The sequence below is a fragment of the Tenrec ecaudatus genome, chromosome 13, assembly GCF_050624435.1.
Source record: "Tenrec ecaudatus isolate mTenEca1 chromosome 13, mTenEca1.hap1, whole genome shotgun sequence".
In the NCBI taxonomy this organism is placed as follows: domain Eukaryota; kingdom Metazoa; phylum Chordata; class Mammalia; order Afrosoricida; family Tenrecidae; genus Tenrec; species Tenrec ecaudatus.
Genome location: NC_134542.1, coordinates 19,562,867 through 19,577,475, shown reverse-complemented (window position 1 = coordinate 19,577,475; position 14,609 = coordinate 19,562,867). Strand labels below are relative to the sequence as shown.

At 59.5% G+C, this 14,609-nt stretch overlaps 1 protein-coding gene across 1 annotated transcript in view; it reads right to left on the bottom strand.

Moving 5' to 3' along the window:
- The window catches only part of CFAP65 (cilia and flagella associated protein 65), a 32,026-nt gene that overhangs the window by 10,891 nt on the left and 6,526 nt on the right, over window positions 1-14,609 (bottom strand). Inside the window, exons 8-19 of the mRNA XM_075530215.1 lie at window positions 14,123-14,388; window positions 13,159-13,359; window positions 12,633-12,992; window positions 11,105-11,242; window positions 9,424-9,669; window positions 8,924-9,142; window positions 8,087-8,245; window positions 7,848-7,998; window positions 7,425-7,553; window positions 4,467-4,680; window positions 4,045-4,173; window positions 240-416 (exon numbers count right to left, since the gene is read on the bottom strand). Coding sequence (XP_075386330.1) covers window positions 240-416; window positions 4,045-4,173; window positions 4,467-4,680; window positions 7,425-7,553; window positions 7,848-7,998; window positions 8,087-8,245; window positions 8,924-9,142; window positions 9,424-9,669; window positions 11,105-11,242; window positions 12,633-12,992; window positions 13,159-13,359; window positions 14,123-14,388 — 2,389 coding nt within the window. The remainder of the gene's footprint in view (window positions 1-239; window positions 417-4,044; window positions 4,174-4,466; window positions 4,681-7,424; window positions 7,554-7,847; window positions 7,999-8,086; window positions 8,246-8,923; window positions 9,143-9,423; window positions 9,670-11,104; window positions 11,243-12,632; window positions 12,993-13,158; window positions 13,360-14,122; window positions 14,389-14,609) is intronic.

Below are 14,609 nucleotides of genomic sequence, written 5' to 3'. Positions count from 1 at the left end.
ATGGAGACAAGACAACGCCTGGGGCAGGTACAAGGGTGGTGGTGGGGGGGCGAGGAAGGGCATGGAGATGGCATGCCCATGGCTTTGACATCCTGAGCTGGGGGCCAGAGGGCCAGGGGCCTAAACTAGGCCTAGAGCTTTCCCTGCATGGGAGAAGGGTGGGGGTCCCTCCAGGGTGCTGGTGCTGGGATCCCGCTGTCCTGCAGGAGCCTGAGCACAGGCCGCCTCCAGAAGCTCACTTGTATCTGAGCTCCACCACCTGCACCTGCCCGGGACTCAGACTGCAGGCCTTGGGGCAGATGGAGAACAGACAGTTGTCGAGCGCGCGCATCTGGTGAAGCTCTGTGTCGCTAAACTCGGCTTGATCTGCCCACAGCTCCAGGTCGATCTGCTGGTCATTTGGGAAGAGGAAGGCCCTGCGAGAGGAGTGGGGACAGGGCAGTGACATCATGCAGAGGAGCTCGAACTTGGTCTGGAGGAGCAGAGCTCCCCCTACCCCTGGGCCCCACAGCAAGCCAAGCAATGTGGCTTTGTGGGTTCTCCTTTCATGTGGACCCCCCACACCAGTGGACAGGAACAGGGCCACCGATATGGGTGAGAGGTGTGTGGCCCACAGGATCTTCCTGGGCTAATGGTCAGAAGTGGATCACCAGGCTTTTCTTCCTCCCTAGTCCATCTTAGACTGGAAGTTCCAGCAAAACCTGGCCCCCATCACAATGGGCCACCGACCGGCAGGTGGCAGCTGTGCCGGAAGGACGAGGGACGCTGGCAAGTCCCCCGTGTGGTGTGGAAGGTTGGCTGTTACAAAGGGACCGCCCCTGCCAGCCCTGCCAGCCCTCCCGCCGCAGATACTGCACTCCACCTAGTGGACAAGGCGAGGCACAAAGAGATCCAAGGGCACAGTCTGCACCCCTCCCTCTTGAGAGGGCCCCTGAACTGGCCCTCAAAGCAACTTGGCAAGGATAGGAGCAGCCGGCATCCAGAAAAGGGAACCAGCGTGGCCGACAGGCCCTGCAAAGCCTCTACAGGAGTCGGGGCAACACACACTGGAAACCTCTCAGGGGACTCCATCTGGCCACGTTCTCCCCACCTCCAAAATGTGAGAAGGCGCTTCTCCCCAGTGCTAGTGAGCTTAGCGAGAAGGGAAGCCGTCACACGTGGTGAGGGAGCCAGGGGCTGCGGAGACCTTTGGGAAGGCACTTTGGCAGTATCCGTCCAAAGAAAGGATGTCTCTGAAGTGCCCCTCGGGGGAGCTGGCTTCGGGAGAAAAAGTGCGCACACGCACGCGCGTGTGTGAGTGTGTATGTGTGTGTGTGTGCCTGTGTCCATCCACACAAGATGTTCATCGTGGCTTTCTTTTTAGTGGCAAAACCAAACCACTGGAAACAAATCCTGTCCCCTTGATTGTTCAGTGGGTTGATAACTTCAGGCCCACCCGTGTTAGGTGCTGCGGAGCCACTGCCCCACAGGGTTTCCTACGCTGTCATCGCTGAGGAAGGGGGTTGCCAGATGTTGCACCCTGGCTGCCCTGCCTCTCACCTTGGTGTCACTGTGCACCTCCCAGGTCATCTGCCTGCAAGGGTCCTCTTGGGGCCTCACTGCCCCCTCCCCAGGCTGTAACCTTCTCAGGGGGGCCCCTCCCCAGACACGTCCACGACAGGAGGCACATATCCCCACAGCGGGCCCTTGACCTGGAAGGGGACTGAGTGCCTGGCCCAGAGTGGGCACCTGGGGAGCACCCAGGAGAGGTCCGTGCAGTGAATGAGTGAGTGAACAAAAGAGGTTTACTTAGTGGAAGCCCACCCCGCCCCCCTGGAATCTCTCCAGGCTCTGGCAGGAGGCAGCCAGGAGGGAGTGGGGCAACGATGGGGCTTGCTACACCCCCTCGAGTCCCCTGACCCTGGGATCCCTGCTCTGTCCTTCCTGCTGGCCGGTTCCCCGCCTTTCTTTGTGGCCTTGGCAGGAACCAAACCCTCTGTCTGTTCTTCATGGGCTTGGCAGAGGCAGCTAGGACTTTTAGAAATAGCCTTCTAAGAAATGGAAAGAAAACACAAATGCAGAAAGCCTGGGAGGAGCCAACTTCCAAGGAAGGCTCTGTATGCTCAGAACCCTGGAAGCGGCATGAGTCCGCCTTCCTGAGCCTCAAACCAGCCACTGACTGGTGGGCCAGCTCTGCAGGCACACTGCCTAGCCCTCCCCCTCAGTGTCCAGTGCCTGGAATCTCTCCACAGGGCTAGCAGAGCCTCGTCCACCAGCACACACTGCTCTGAGCCAGGACACAGGCCAGTGGTGATGTGCCCACCCCCATCTCCACCCCCAGGCCTCAGGGCCTGGCTCCTGGTCCACACCCCCAGAGTGCCAGGAGGACCCATGTCTTCCCCAGCCAGGCCAGAGCCCTGCCAAGCTCCTCAGTTACTTCGGGCAGGAACCCTCATTACTTCAGGCCCTGCCCTTTGCAGACAAAAGCCACCAAATGAGCCAGATGCCCCATGTCCCCAAGAGGCTCCAGCCCCTGTCCCACCGTCACCCCTCGTTCCGGAGCCTCCCCTTAGGCAGGAAGGCTTCTGAGATGCCAGCAGTCCTCCCATTCTGCATATCCTCACCCCCAGCCACTCCCTGCTAGGCTCTGCCAGGCTGCCTGACCCAGACAGGAACCCCTCTTTTTCACCTCCGCTGGGTCCAGCAAAGCTAGAAATCACCAAAAGGAAGTTTACTAGGAAATCCGGGCGCAGGCAGGGCAGGGAGGAAGGGCAGGAAAAGGCCCTGGCTTTGAGCAGGGTGTTTGCTGGGCACCAATGGGAGGAGAGCCTTGCACAGACCAGGCCAGCTGGCAGCTCAGATTTCCAGACTGGGCTCAGGGCTGGAGAGGTGGAGCCCGCCTGGCAGCCTGGCAGCAGCCCTGCCCCTCTGGCAGCCTCACCGGGCTTTGCTCGGCGATGGCTCCTCAGTGGCAGTCCCACTGAAGCTGGCTTCTGGGCTCTCCCTCCTGCCCCAGCCCTGTGCCCCTGGTAGGACTCTGGGTCCCAGCACCCAGTGCAGAGCCTGGCATGCAGGAGCAGCCTGACACTTCCCTGCTGGCTGGCTGACTTCGAGACTCAAACAAACAAAAACAAAGGAACCCCACCTCCACTAGTCAAGTCCATCCGACTCAGCGACCCAATCAGACAGAGGGCATCCAAGGGCGTCCCTCTTTCTCCTGAGGGGCAGCTGGGGGGTTTGAACCATGGGTCTTTTGGTTAGCAACCAAGCACCACACCCCTAGGAATCTGGGAGGAGCTCCCAAGTGGGACACTCTGGCCTTGAACCTGGGCCAGTCCCTGGGTGGGGCAAGCCGTCAACTAACCAAGAGGCAGGAGTCCACCCGAGGAAGCAAGGTCTGGCAATCTCCTGAAAAAAAAAAACCAGCCCTTGGAAACAGACCGGGGAGCACCATTGAGCTGGGACACGCCCGGAGTCACCACACATCAACACTGCCTTGGTGGCGGCAGCTGGTGTTTGCCCGTTTCTCGCTCTGGGACCTTAGCTGAGTTCTCAGCCCTACTGACCCTCACAGGGTCTCATTTGGGGAGAGGGTCAGGGGAGGGAGGAGCACTGTCTCCCTGGGATGGCCGTGAGGGAGGCTCCGAAGAGCACAGGCTTGTGAAGCACCAGACCAGGCCTGCTGCTGATGCTCAAGGCATCCCTCTTGTCCACCGAGTTATGAAGGTGGCCGTGGCCGTAGGAGGAGGAGTCCTGGGCTGTAACCACAGGCACAGCAGTTTGAAGCCATCGGCTTCTCTGAAGCAGAAAGAGACTTTCTACACCTGGTCATCACGCGTCGTCGATGTGAACTCAGTGGCAGTGAGTCATGAACAGATCTGGCCTCGGGGATGGATGGTTCCCACACTGAGCAAGCAGCTTCCCTACTGGACGACCCCTGTACCACCACTGGCCTCCCGATCTTATCCGTGGGCGACACCAGGCAACCAAGTAGCCAGCAGAAGGCAGCTAGCTTCCCGGCCTATCTCCCCAGCGGCTTCCCACCCCCCTCCGGGGCAGCCGTACCAGTCCAGGGGCACCAGCCCGCAGTTCTTCAGGGCGAGCAGCACCACAGAGGGTGGGGCTTCGAGGGGTGCGGCCCCAAAATTGAAGTCCAGCTTCAGAGGGGTGAAGATGGGGGGGATCTGGCTCATGCTGTTGAAACGGAACAGAGAAACTAGGCTCAGAGCAGCTAGTTGGCAGGGATGGGGGGCAGGGTGAGGCTGGCTTGGGTACCCACCCACAAGAGTGGGAAGTGGCATCTTTGAGCCTTGGGCGTGGGGTGGGCCAGAGGCAAGGGGTAGGGTACGTCAGATCGCAAGCCAAGACCTTCAGTGGCCCCCTCCTCTCTACTTGGACAGCGTGGAGGCTGCGAGTGGGGGTTAAGGAGAACAAAAGTGGCAAGAACATGTGCAGGCTGGAGCTGCCGGCCCCTGGGCCCAGCTCACCTGTGCCGGACGGGCACCTTGTAGGTGAGCTCCAAGGGTGTAGGGTCACGCTCCAAGTAGCTGTTGAAGGTGTTCAGGGAGAAGAGGCTCCACAGGTGCTTCCGGGTGATGCCCTCGGCACTGCCCATGGTGCAGACATCCAGGACGGAGAGTAGGGGGTACACGGCCATCAGGGTGACCCGACACAGCTCCTGCCTCTTCCCAGCCTTCTTATCTGGGGGAAGGGATGGGACAGAAGGCGGGGGCCTCGTCACCTGGTCAATCTGTCCCCAGGCCCCAGCCAGGAGCAGCAGATTTCTTGGGGATCCTGGGGCATTTCCAACAGCAACCAGCCCAGGTGTGGGAGGAGCTTCGCAGTGGCAGGCACCATTCTCAGGGCTTTGTTCACATGTTTCCGGTGCACCGCCATCGTCCTCAGACAGGCCTCCCTTCTTGCATCATTTACAGCATCATTTACACACACACACACACACACACACACACACACACCGGGGGGCAGGTCATCTAGTGGCCTTTCATGCCCCCCCCCCATCTAACAGGGTTGTGCAGCCTCTCCTGGGGTCTCCTCTGAGAGCACTTTCATCATCCAAGAAAGAAATGTCCAGCACAGATAACCCTCTGAACCAGTAATGAGATTAGCGACACCAAGAGGGTAGAGGCAAGGTGGGAAGGAGGAAGGGGGAAATCGATCACAACGATTGACATATAACCCCCTCTCAGGGGGATGGACAACAGAAAAGTGGGTGAAGGGAGACAGCAGTGAGTGTTAAGACATGAAAAAATACTAATAATTTATAAATTATCAAGGGTTCATGAGGGAGGGGGGGGAAAGGACCGATACCAAGGGCTCAAGTAGAAAGAAAATGTTTTGAAAATGATGATGGCAACAGATGTACAAAGGTACTTGACACAATGATGGATAGATGGATTGTGGTAAGAGCCATAAAAGCCCCCAATAAAATTATTTTAAAAAACATTTTATTAGGGGCTCATACAACTCTTATCACAATTCATACATATATCAATTGTGTAAAGCCCATCTGTACATTCTTTGCCCTCATTATTTTCAAAGCATTTGCTCTCCACTCAAGCCCTTTGCATCAGGTCCTCTTTTTTCCCCTCCCTCCCCGTTCCCCCCTTCCTCTTGAGCCCTTGATAATTTATTTATTATTTTGCCATATCTTGCCCTGTATAACATCTCCCTTCACCCCCTTTTCTGTTGTCCATCCCCCAGGGAGGAGGTCACATGTAGATCCTTGTAATCGGTTCCCTCTTTCCAACCCCCTCTCCCTCTACCCTTCCAGTATCACCACTCACACCCCTGGTCCTGAAGGTATCATCCGCCCTGGATTCCCTGTGCCTCCAGCTCCTATCTGCACCAGTGTACATCCTCTGCTCTATCCAGACCTGCAAGGTAGGATTTCAATCATGATAGTTGGGGTAGGGGTGGGGGGGGGGGAGGAAGCATTTAGGAACTAGAGGAAAGCTGTATTCTTCATCGGTGCTACATTGCACCCTGACTGACTCATCTCCTCCCCTAGAGCCTTCTGCAAGGGGATCTCCAGTGGTTGACAAATAGGCTTTGGGTCTCCACTCTACACTTCCCCTTTCATTCACTATGGTAAGTTTTGTTGTTGTTGTTGTTGTTCTGATGATGCCTTATACGTGATCCCTTCGACACCTCATGATCGCACAGGCTGGTGTGCTCCTTCCATGTGGGCTTTGTTGCTTCTGAGCTACATGGCCGCTTGTTTACCTTCAAGCCTTTAAGACCACAGACACTATCTCTTTTGATAGCCAGGCATCATCAGCTTTCTTTGCCACATTTGCTTATGCACCCGTTTGTCCTCAGCGATCGTATCATGGAGGTGTGCACCCAATGATATGATTTTTTTGTTCTTCGATGCCTGATCACTGATCCCTTTGGAACCACGTGATCACACAGGCTGGTGTGTTCTTCCATGTGGGCTTTGTTGCTTCTGAGCTAGATGGCCACTTGTTTCTCTTCAAGCCTTTAAGACCCCAGACGCTATATCTTTTGATAGCTGGGCACCATCAGCTTTCTTCACCAATTTGCTTGTTCACCAGCTTTGTCTTCAGCGGTTGTGTCAGGAAGGTAAGCATCATAGAATGCCAATTTAATAGAAGAAAGTATTCTTGCATGTTCCCAGACCCACTGTCATGCCTGCCCTCCAAGTCCCCCATGCTCACTGCCATCCAGCAGATTTCCACTTTCAGCCACCGTGTGCATTTGAGGCTGTCAATCTCTGCAGGAGTGGTGCACCTGGGTCTGAACCTCTGACCTTGTGGCTACCAGTCCTTTGGGGAACCACCAGGGCTCCACCCATCCACCCCCCAGTCTCTATGTTCTGGCTACACATTTGCCTTCTCTGGACATTTCATAGGAGCAGAATCACCAAGTAGTGGCCTTTTGTCTGGCTTCTCACTTGGCACACTGTCTCCGAGGCCTGTGGGTGTCAACACTGTCGCCTGTTTGGTTGCCTCTGGGCTGTGACTCTCCCCACCTGGCAGATAAGGAAACTGAGGCATGGAGAAGTGACCCCGCTCGCCGGCATCACATGGAGAATAAGCTCCGGAGCCAGGAACCCATCGCACGTGCACAGTGGGGCCCTGAGTCCACACCGTGACCCTGTCTGTGCTGCCACCCACGGACCAGATGCAGCATGATGCCCTTTTGCAGAGAGGAAGGCTGAGGCCCAGGGCTCACACCGTAAGCCAGAGGAAAATCCCCTCCCCACCCTCTGAAGCTCAGGCACACGCAGACTCCCCACACCCACGCCCCACTGCCTCCTGCAGAAAGGTGAGATGTGTACAGGCACCAGGCACGCACCACACGGCGGACCCTTGACTGCCTGCCCTGTAGTGCCACCACCCCACCTCTGAGAGTGGGCCTGCCCTCCCCAGACCTCAGACCGCTGCGTGAGGTGGGCCAGCTACCTCGGGGCGAGAGGAGCGAGTAGCGGATGGTCCAGGCATACTGGGCCCGGCACGTGGGGCAGGCAATCAGGCCGACGCTGTCCTGAGAGCGGGGTGGCAGGGTCCCCTCTGTGCGTTCCAGATGCAGAGCTGCTTGGGGATGACTCAGGGTTGGGTGTGGTCAGGGGCAGAGGAGGTCCCCAGCACATGGGATGCCCGGCCTCTCCTCCTGCGGTGTCCTCCACACCCTCCCCGGACTGTCAGAGGAGCGGCTGGAGCCGGGACAAGCGGCAGAGTTCGGAGCGGAGACTTGGGAGAGAGAGTCCCTGGCCCAGTGGCAACCATCTGGGGAGCTGTAGCACTGGGCTTTTGAACCCTCCTACACAAGCCCCGCTGTCTTCACAGGTGCCCACCCGCCTCTTCCTCCTGGCCCTGCCTCAGTACCAGGGGGCTGGTGGGCGGCGAGCTCCGGGCTCCTCTGCTCTAGGGAGAGGCGGTAGTGGAGCGTACACTTGCTCTGGTTCAGGAGCACCAGCTCCCGGCATGACCTGCTGTTGACCAGTATGTTCCCGAAGTCCAGCTCCTGCTCCTGGGTCTGGGGGCCAGAGTCAGCCAGCCGTTGCTAGCACCTACCCCCACTCCACCTCACCCCTCCCCGCCCCCATCAGGGTTCTCCCACTCACAGAGAGACTGGTGGTGACGCCCATGCCCACAAGCTGCAGCAGATAGTGGGTGGTGGTGGTAGGCTTGGTGTTGGGGGGCAGGCCTGCTTCCCAGACCCACATTCCCACCCGGAACAGGTACTTGAAATCCTCCAGAGGGCTGAAGATCCACATCAGGGTCTAGGGTGGCAGATGCACTCCTTGGGGGAAGGCCTCCTGGAAGCCCATCCCAAGGTGCTGGGCCTCAGTGGGCCCCTGCAGAGCATTCACCCTGTTCCCTGCTCGGTGTTGTGCATTATGCTCTCTCTCAAGGGCAGAGCTAAGCTTCTCATGCCTTCCTCCCTGGTGAGACACTGGGGACTCAGAGGAGCGGGGTGATTTTCCCAAGGTCACAGAGTGGGTGAGGGCCGGAGCCGGGCCGGGGACTCTCAGTGCCGCCTCTCGCCAGCCCAGTGTCTGTTCTCTGGGCTCATAGACACCCCATGCTGGTGATTCCTGTCCCAAGGTGGGCCCTTGGCCAGGAATGATCCGGATATATTGTGGCCCAAACTCCTGTCCTTTTGGGTCAGGAAGCCTCGGGCCTCACCCCGTGGCCACCCTCTGCATCCAAACCAAGCTAGCTCGGGGACAGAAGTGATACTTCAGAAAGGGCACTCCCAGGGGCCCTGGGGCCACAAGCCCAGCTCTGCACCTCTGTACTCTCGGGGTCTCCATGCTGCTCAGTAAGGTGGGAGTGATGATGAAGGTCATACGATTAGGGGGAAGGGACTGCGGTTGACAGTGCACACTCATGCCTGGCCCATGTTCCGCAGCCACCCCACCCCCACCCCCTACCCCGCTTGGGGTGGGGGCACTCACAATGGTCTCGTTGGCCTGGATGAGACCCCGGGTGGGCTGGACGGCCAGTATCTTGCAGTGTTCCTCAGACACCCTCCACTCAAACTCCAGGGGCAGCCGGGTAGGGTTGTGCAGGGTTAAGGGGCTGGTGGAGGAGCAGCCCACCGAGGTGGGCTTGAAGAAGATGTTCTTACAGGTGTCCAGCTGCAGCGGCTCCTCTCGGCTCTGCATGTGCACCTCCTGGGACCAGAGGAGGGAGGGGAGGCCTCTGCCCGCACGCTGCAGCTCTGACACACACACACACACACACACACACACACACACACACACACCTGCCCCTGGCACCCAGGAAGCCACAGTGGGCATCAGCTGGTCCTCCTCTAGCTTGGGCCCAGACAGTTCAGGGAATGAGGAGGACCCAGAGATGGAGAGAGGACCAGGTGACACAGGCTCTTTAAGGAGAGCTGTCGAGCTAGCTACAGAAGGTGGCTTGGAAAATGGGGCCTACGCCAGCCACCTACCTGGAGATACTGGGAGCAGGCGTTGAACAGCATGTGGAAGATGTGCTCTGTCCAGAAGTTGCCCTTGGGGTAGGTGCAGACGAGGATGATCTGGTGGCCTCCGGGGGCCACGAGGCCAGAGGTGGGTCGAAGCATGATGTCTGGGCTGCGCTTGGACTCCAGGTTGAAGGTCAGCAGCATGGAGCCTTTGTTGACCAGCAGCAGGCTGCGGCAGGAGGGCTCCCCGGCAGGCACAGCGGGGAAGAGCTGGGGGAGGGGGGAGAGGGGTTCAGAGGGCTCCCTGCTCATGTCTCCACTCCCCCCCAACTCCCCCAGGAAGTGTGTGGGGACTCGGGCAGGGCCATCTCCAAAGTCGGCTTCCATTCATCCTGCTCAGCACCGGGAATCCCTCTCCAGAAACCTTCAGCAAGGCAGATGGGTGACCACAGAAACAGGAGCCCCGGGAAACACCAACGTCCAGGAGGCGGAAGGAGAGACTTTCTCCTTTGAAGGCGCACCCTTTAGGGAGTGTCCCTGGAACCCACCCCCCTTGGAGATCCGAGTCTAGAATTTCCAGGGCAAGCAAGCTCTTCTCAATGATTCTGGAGCAGGCAGCTGAAGGGAGCTCCGCTTTGAGGAAGGAAAGTCCCTTTAACCCCAGCTCCCAAGCCCTCGTTTCACTCAGGAAGGGTGGGCCAGCCTCGGTGAGGGTTGAGCGGCTGCAGAGGGCAAGCCCACATGCCATGCCCCACGTCCCATGCAGCTGGCGCAGTAGTCTGCACCCCCCACCCCTTAGAAGCTGCAGGAAGGACCCAGAAGGGTAGAGGGGCAGGACCTCAAAGCTGGGAGGTAGGGGTGGGATGGTTCGGGGGTGGGGGTGCTGCAGGGCAGAAGCACGGCTGGTGTGGGGAGCAGCATCACCCCTCAGCCGCTGCCCAACACTGTGAGGCAGGAGGGCAGAGAGCATGGAGGAGGGAAAATTTGACACCACTGGATGGGAGGTGCCCTGAAGCCAGAACAGGACACCAGGTGGCTTGAACTGGGACACTGGCCAGCCTGTGCCCTGTATTCTCCTGCCTCTTGAGACAGAGGGGGCCCTCCCGAGCCCCTTGGCAGAGGTCTGGGGGTTAAGACTTCCTGAGGAAGGGATCTGGGGCCCCTGATGGTGAAGGGAGTTACAAGCCATCCAGCAGTCTGAGCCTCAGGAAAAAAGATGACCCTCCACTCCCATCCAGACATCCAGACTCGGCGGAAACCCACTGGGGCAGTTCTACCCAGCCCTGTAGGGTCCTTATGAGTCAGAGTTGACTCGATGGCAGTGATCTTGCTTTGGTTTGAGGAAGGGACCTAAGCTGAGGACTGGTGCTGGCTCCCCACTGGTCTGGGTGCCTCTGAGTCTAGGGCACGGCCGTCCAGGTGCTCAGTAGCCCGCACAGGCCCATGGAAGTGCGGCCAAGTCTTTACCCCGAGAAGTGCGGGCTGACCATGTGAGCGCTTCAGAAGGCAGAGCCAAGTGTCCAGTCCTCGGCTGCTGGGCTATCCACGCAGTCTCCAAGGTCTGCCCCAGGAAGGACCCTGTGGCTGGCCCAGAGCCCAGGGCTGGCCAGGGAGCTTATGGGTGGGAGGGAGGAGGAACTGCAGACCAAGGTGGAAATCGGGGGTGCCCTGCCACCTCCCTCTGCTGCCTCGGGGCCACACTCACCTTGGGGGCATCCAGGGAGTACTGGGGGATGTGGTGCTCAGAAGCCTCTGAGTAGCTATGGCCTTGCACCGGCAGCGTCAGGCACCAGGAGGGGCACACGGTGCATTCCTCCTCAATGTTATTGTAGCTCCGCAGCACCTGAGGCCGGAGCGGGCAGCCAGCTCAGAGCCTGGGGCATCCGCTCAGACCCCAGGCTGCACGAGTCCCACCCTGCTCAGCCCCTACCCACCCCAGGAAGAGGAGGGTGGGCCCAGGTCAGACGTGAGGCCGTGAAAGTGGCATTCATTCTTTGCTGGGAAGGTTCCGGAGAAGTTCAGTCCAACAGCAATAGAACTAGGCCCCGGGGCAGCCACCGGAGTAATTAATTGTAGAGCTGCCCATGGCCACGTCAAAAGAGTAACACCCATAAGCCTCCTTTTAGCAAGGTGCTTACTGGACCCAACAGAACCAAAGCTCTCAGCACATTCACGGGGCAAGCACTAAGTCAAAATTAGGGAGACGATGCTTCGCATTCTGTTTATCCCTGGGTTTCCAACTCACGGACGCCTCTTGGACCAGCCACTCCAGGGCTCTGGAACTGGACGCTGCAGCTGCCCGTGGGGGCAGTGCAGGTCTGAAATCCAAGACTGACCCACTCGGCCTCATTCCCCCAAAGCGCCAGCTGCTGAGATGTTAGAATGGAGGCGACCAAAGGAGGTGATGAGCCCTCCCCCACCTACCCCACCAAGTTTTGTGGGAAAAATATGGGGTCCACTAACCACAAGTTTCATAGATCAAACCCACCAGCCTCTCCTGGAGAGAACTGCGGGCTCCCTGTGCCCACAAAGGTTTTCCGCCTCGGAACCCCTAAATGGGGTTACCATGAGTCTGAATCAACTTGATGGCAGTGAGCTTGGGTGTGGTTTTAGGAGGGGCTCTCAACATTCTGTCTGTGATCCCAAATTCATAGGGCGCTCAGAGATGCTGAGCAACTTGCCCAGGGCTACAGAGCTGGGCCAAGGCTCTGGGTCCTGTCTGCATGGCTGCCATTCTTCTCTTGGCCCTGGCCCCCCTGCCCTGCCCTTGGGGAGGAGCAGCAGCAGGTGGGCTGAGCCAAGAAGGAAGGCGAAAGAGTCAGGCAACTGGCGCTGTAGGAGCGGGCACCAAGGTCAGCTCAGAGGCTGCTAACAGAGGCGGTGGCAATTTCTGCCCACCGGTGGTGAAGGCTGGTGATTCCGTTCTGTAAAGATGACAGCCCCGCACACTCGAGGGGCAGTTCTACTCTGTCCTCTTGGCAGGGCACAACACCATGGGGTGAGGCAGGCAGAGACTGCCGCACATGGCTCCAACCCAGCGGACCCCAGCGCCTGGCTCATGCCCAGTGAGGGGGCCACACTCCTTTTGGAGGGTCCACTCTAGCGGGGGATAACTCTGCCCAGTTGGGTCCCAGATGAGTTCTCCCTTAATAAGGGGTGGGAGGGCACCCATGATCAAGGAAGGCCATAAGTCGAAGAAAAAAGGGGGGAGGCCCCCCTCTGAATGCACACACCTTGTAGACAGCAAAGACCTCCAGCTCCGCCTTGCACAGGCAGTTGGGGTAAGGCGGCTGGAAATGGAGGCGCAGGGCGGTGGACTTGAGGGGGGGCACGTCACAGGTGACTGGGCTCACCCAGAAGGGACAGTCAGGCCTACGTGTCCAGACCACAGTGACCTTGCCCTTGGTGTGGTTCATCAGGCACAGGGAGACAGGGGTGGGGGCCTCTGGCCCTGGACAGGACCCAAAGTCCACCTCCACGGGCTCTATGCTGACGGGCGGGGGGAAGATGGTCGTGTCGCCAGTGCCGTCGTAAAGGTACTCCATCATGGGGGGGATGTCAGGGTACTCTGGGGGCGGCTTGTCCTCAAGGTCCTGATCCTGGAGACAAGTCCAAGAGGGGGTCACTGCCCGGGCCTAGACCACCCATCAGGAGCTAGGGAAGGGGCACAGGCCTGCGGGAAAGGGGGAGGCAGCCTGTTCCCCAGCACCCCTACCCTCACCCCCCAAGGGCACTGTGGAGGGCCTGCCCACACCGCACCTCGTTAGGGATCATGAGGGCCCCGTTCTCATCCTGCTCCAACTTATCCTCCCTCAGCATGGCGCCCAAGATGTCAGGCGGGTACAGCGTCAGGCCCCGGACCAGGTGGGTGCGATACCAAGTGAGGTGCTGGGGATGCAGGATGGCTGGCTTGATGCTGTCTGAGTGGCAGGTTCCCAGCAGGTCCAAGAACATGGGGTCCTGCAGTGTAGTAAGAGATGGAATGAGTGTGGGAGGGGTGGGGGAGCACTCGGGGTGCTGGTGGTAGAAGGAGGGGCGCACAGGCAGCAGGGCAGACCCTACAGCATGGCCCCTGTGAGCACCGGGAGCTGGGGACGGAGGTGGCCTAGAGCAGCCCCCAGCCCTCTGGGGGCCTCAAGCGGGGTGCTCTCCCCTTGGACTCCAGGGCTCCAGTGTGCATCCACGGCCAATCACCAGGCATCTTTCCTGTGCGCCCGGCATGGACAACTTCCTCGGGGCCTCCTTCTGCTAAGTCCTTTCCTGGGGGCCACACTGTGCCTCATGAGCACTGGGGAAAGTCCCCCACCCCCAGCCCCCAGCCCAGACGGATGCTACCCAGAGCCTGCTGCGGCAGGGCTAGGTGGCAGCCTTCACTGGGGTTGTGGGTGGCCCGGTTCCAGTCAGGCACAGCCATGCAACCTCTCCCAGGGATCCTAACACTCCGGCCCCTGCCTTCGGGTCACATGCTTGAGGGGTGGGAGATGAAGGCCTGCCTGATAGCAGCGACAGAAGGGTCCCATGGCAGCATCAGGAGACCAGCACCCCCCACCTCTCAGAGCCGTCCGGCGCCCCTGGAGGAGGACACGTACCAGGCAGACAGCCCCAGAAGCCTCGAATACAGGGGCTTCCTCCCTGGCCTCTGCTTGGCACATCCTGTACCCCTAACCTGATTCCGCTTGGGGAGCCCCACTCCCCCTGACTATCCCCTCCCAACGCTGCCCACCTGGTGGTGGATGAGGCAGGCCACCCTCCGGAAGTAGATGATGGGGTGGGTGGGTCGGAAGATGCAGCGCAGGGCCAAGCGGGCCTTGCCTGCCAGCGTCCCGAAGGCGGGTCTGATGTTGAAGACGCTCTCCCGGCAGTCGATGTCAAACTGGAAGTAGGCCGGGCAGTCGGCCTGGTTCTCCAACCACAGGAACTTCTCGGCGCTGGACCCGAGGGCGACATAGCTGAAGTTGACGTAGCCGTGCTTCAGGGCCACCGCTGGACCTGGCGTGGGAGACCAGGCCTTGTGGGTGACTCTGACCCCTGGGGAGCGGGTGGGGGACCCTGATTCGCTGCCCAAGGGTGTCTCAGAAAGGGCGCCGTCTGGCTGAAGATGGGCGGCCTGACGGAGAAGGCCATAAGGCCGGCCACAGCAGCATCCCTGGCTGCTGGCCGCTGCAGAACCTCAGGGGTCCACGGCGATTCCGCATGGAGCACGCCAGGGG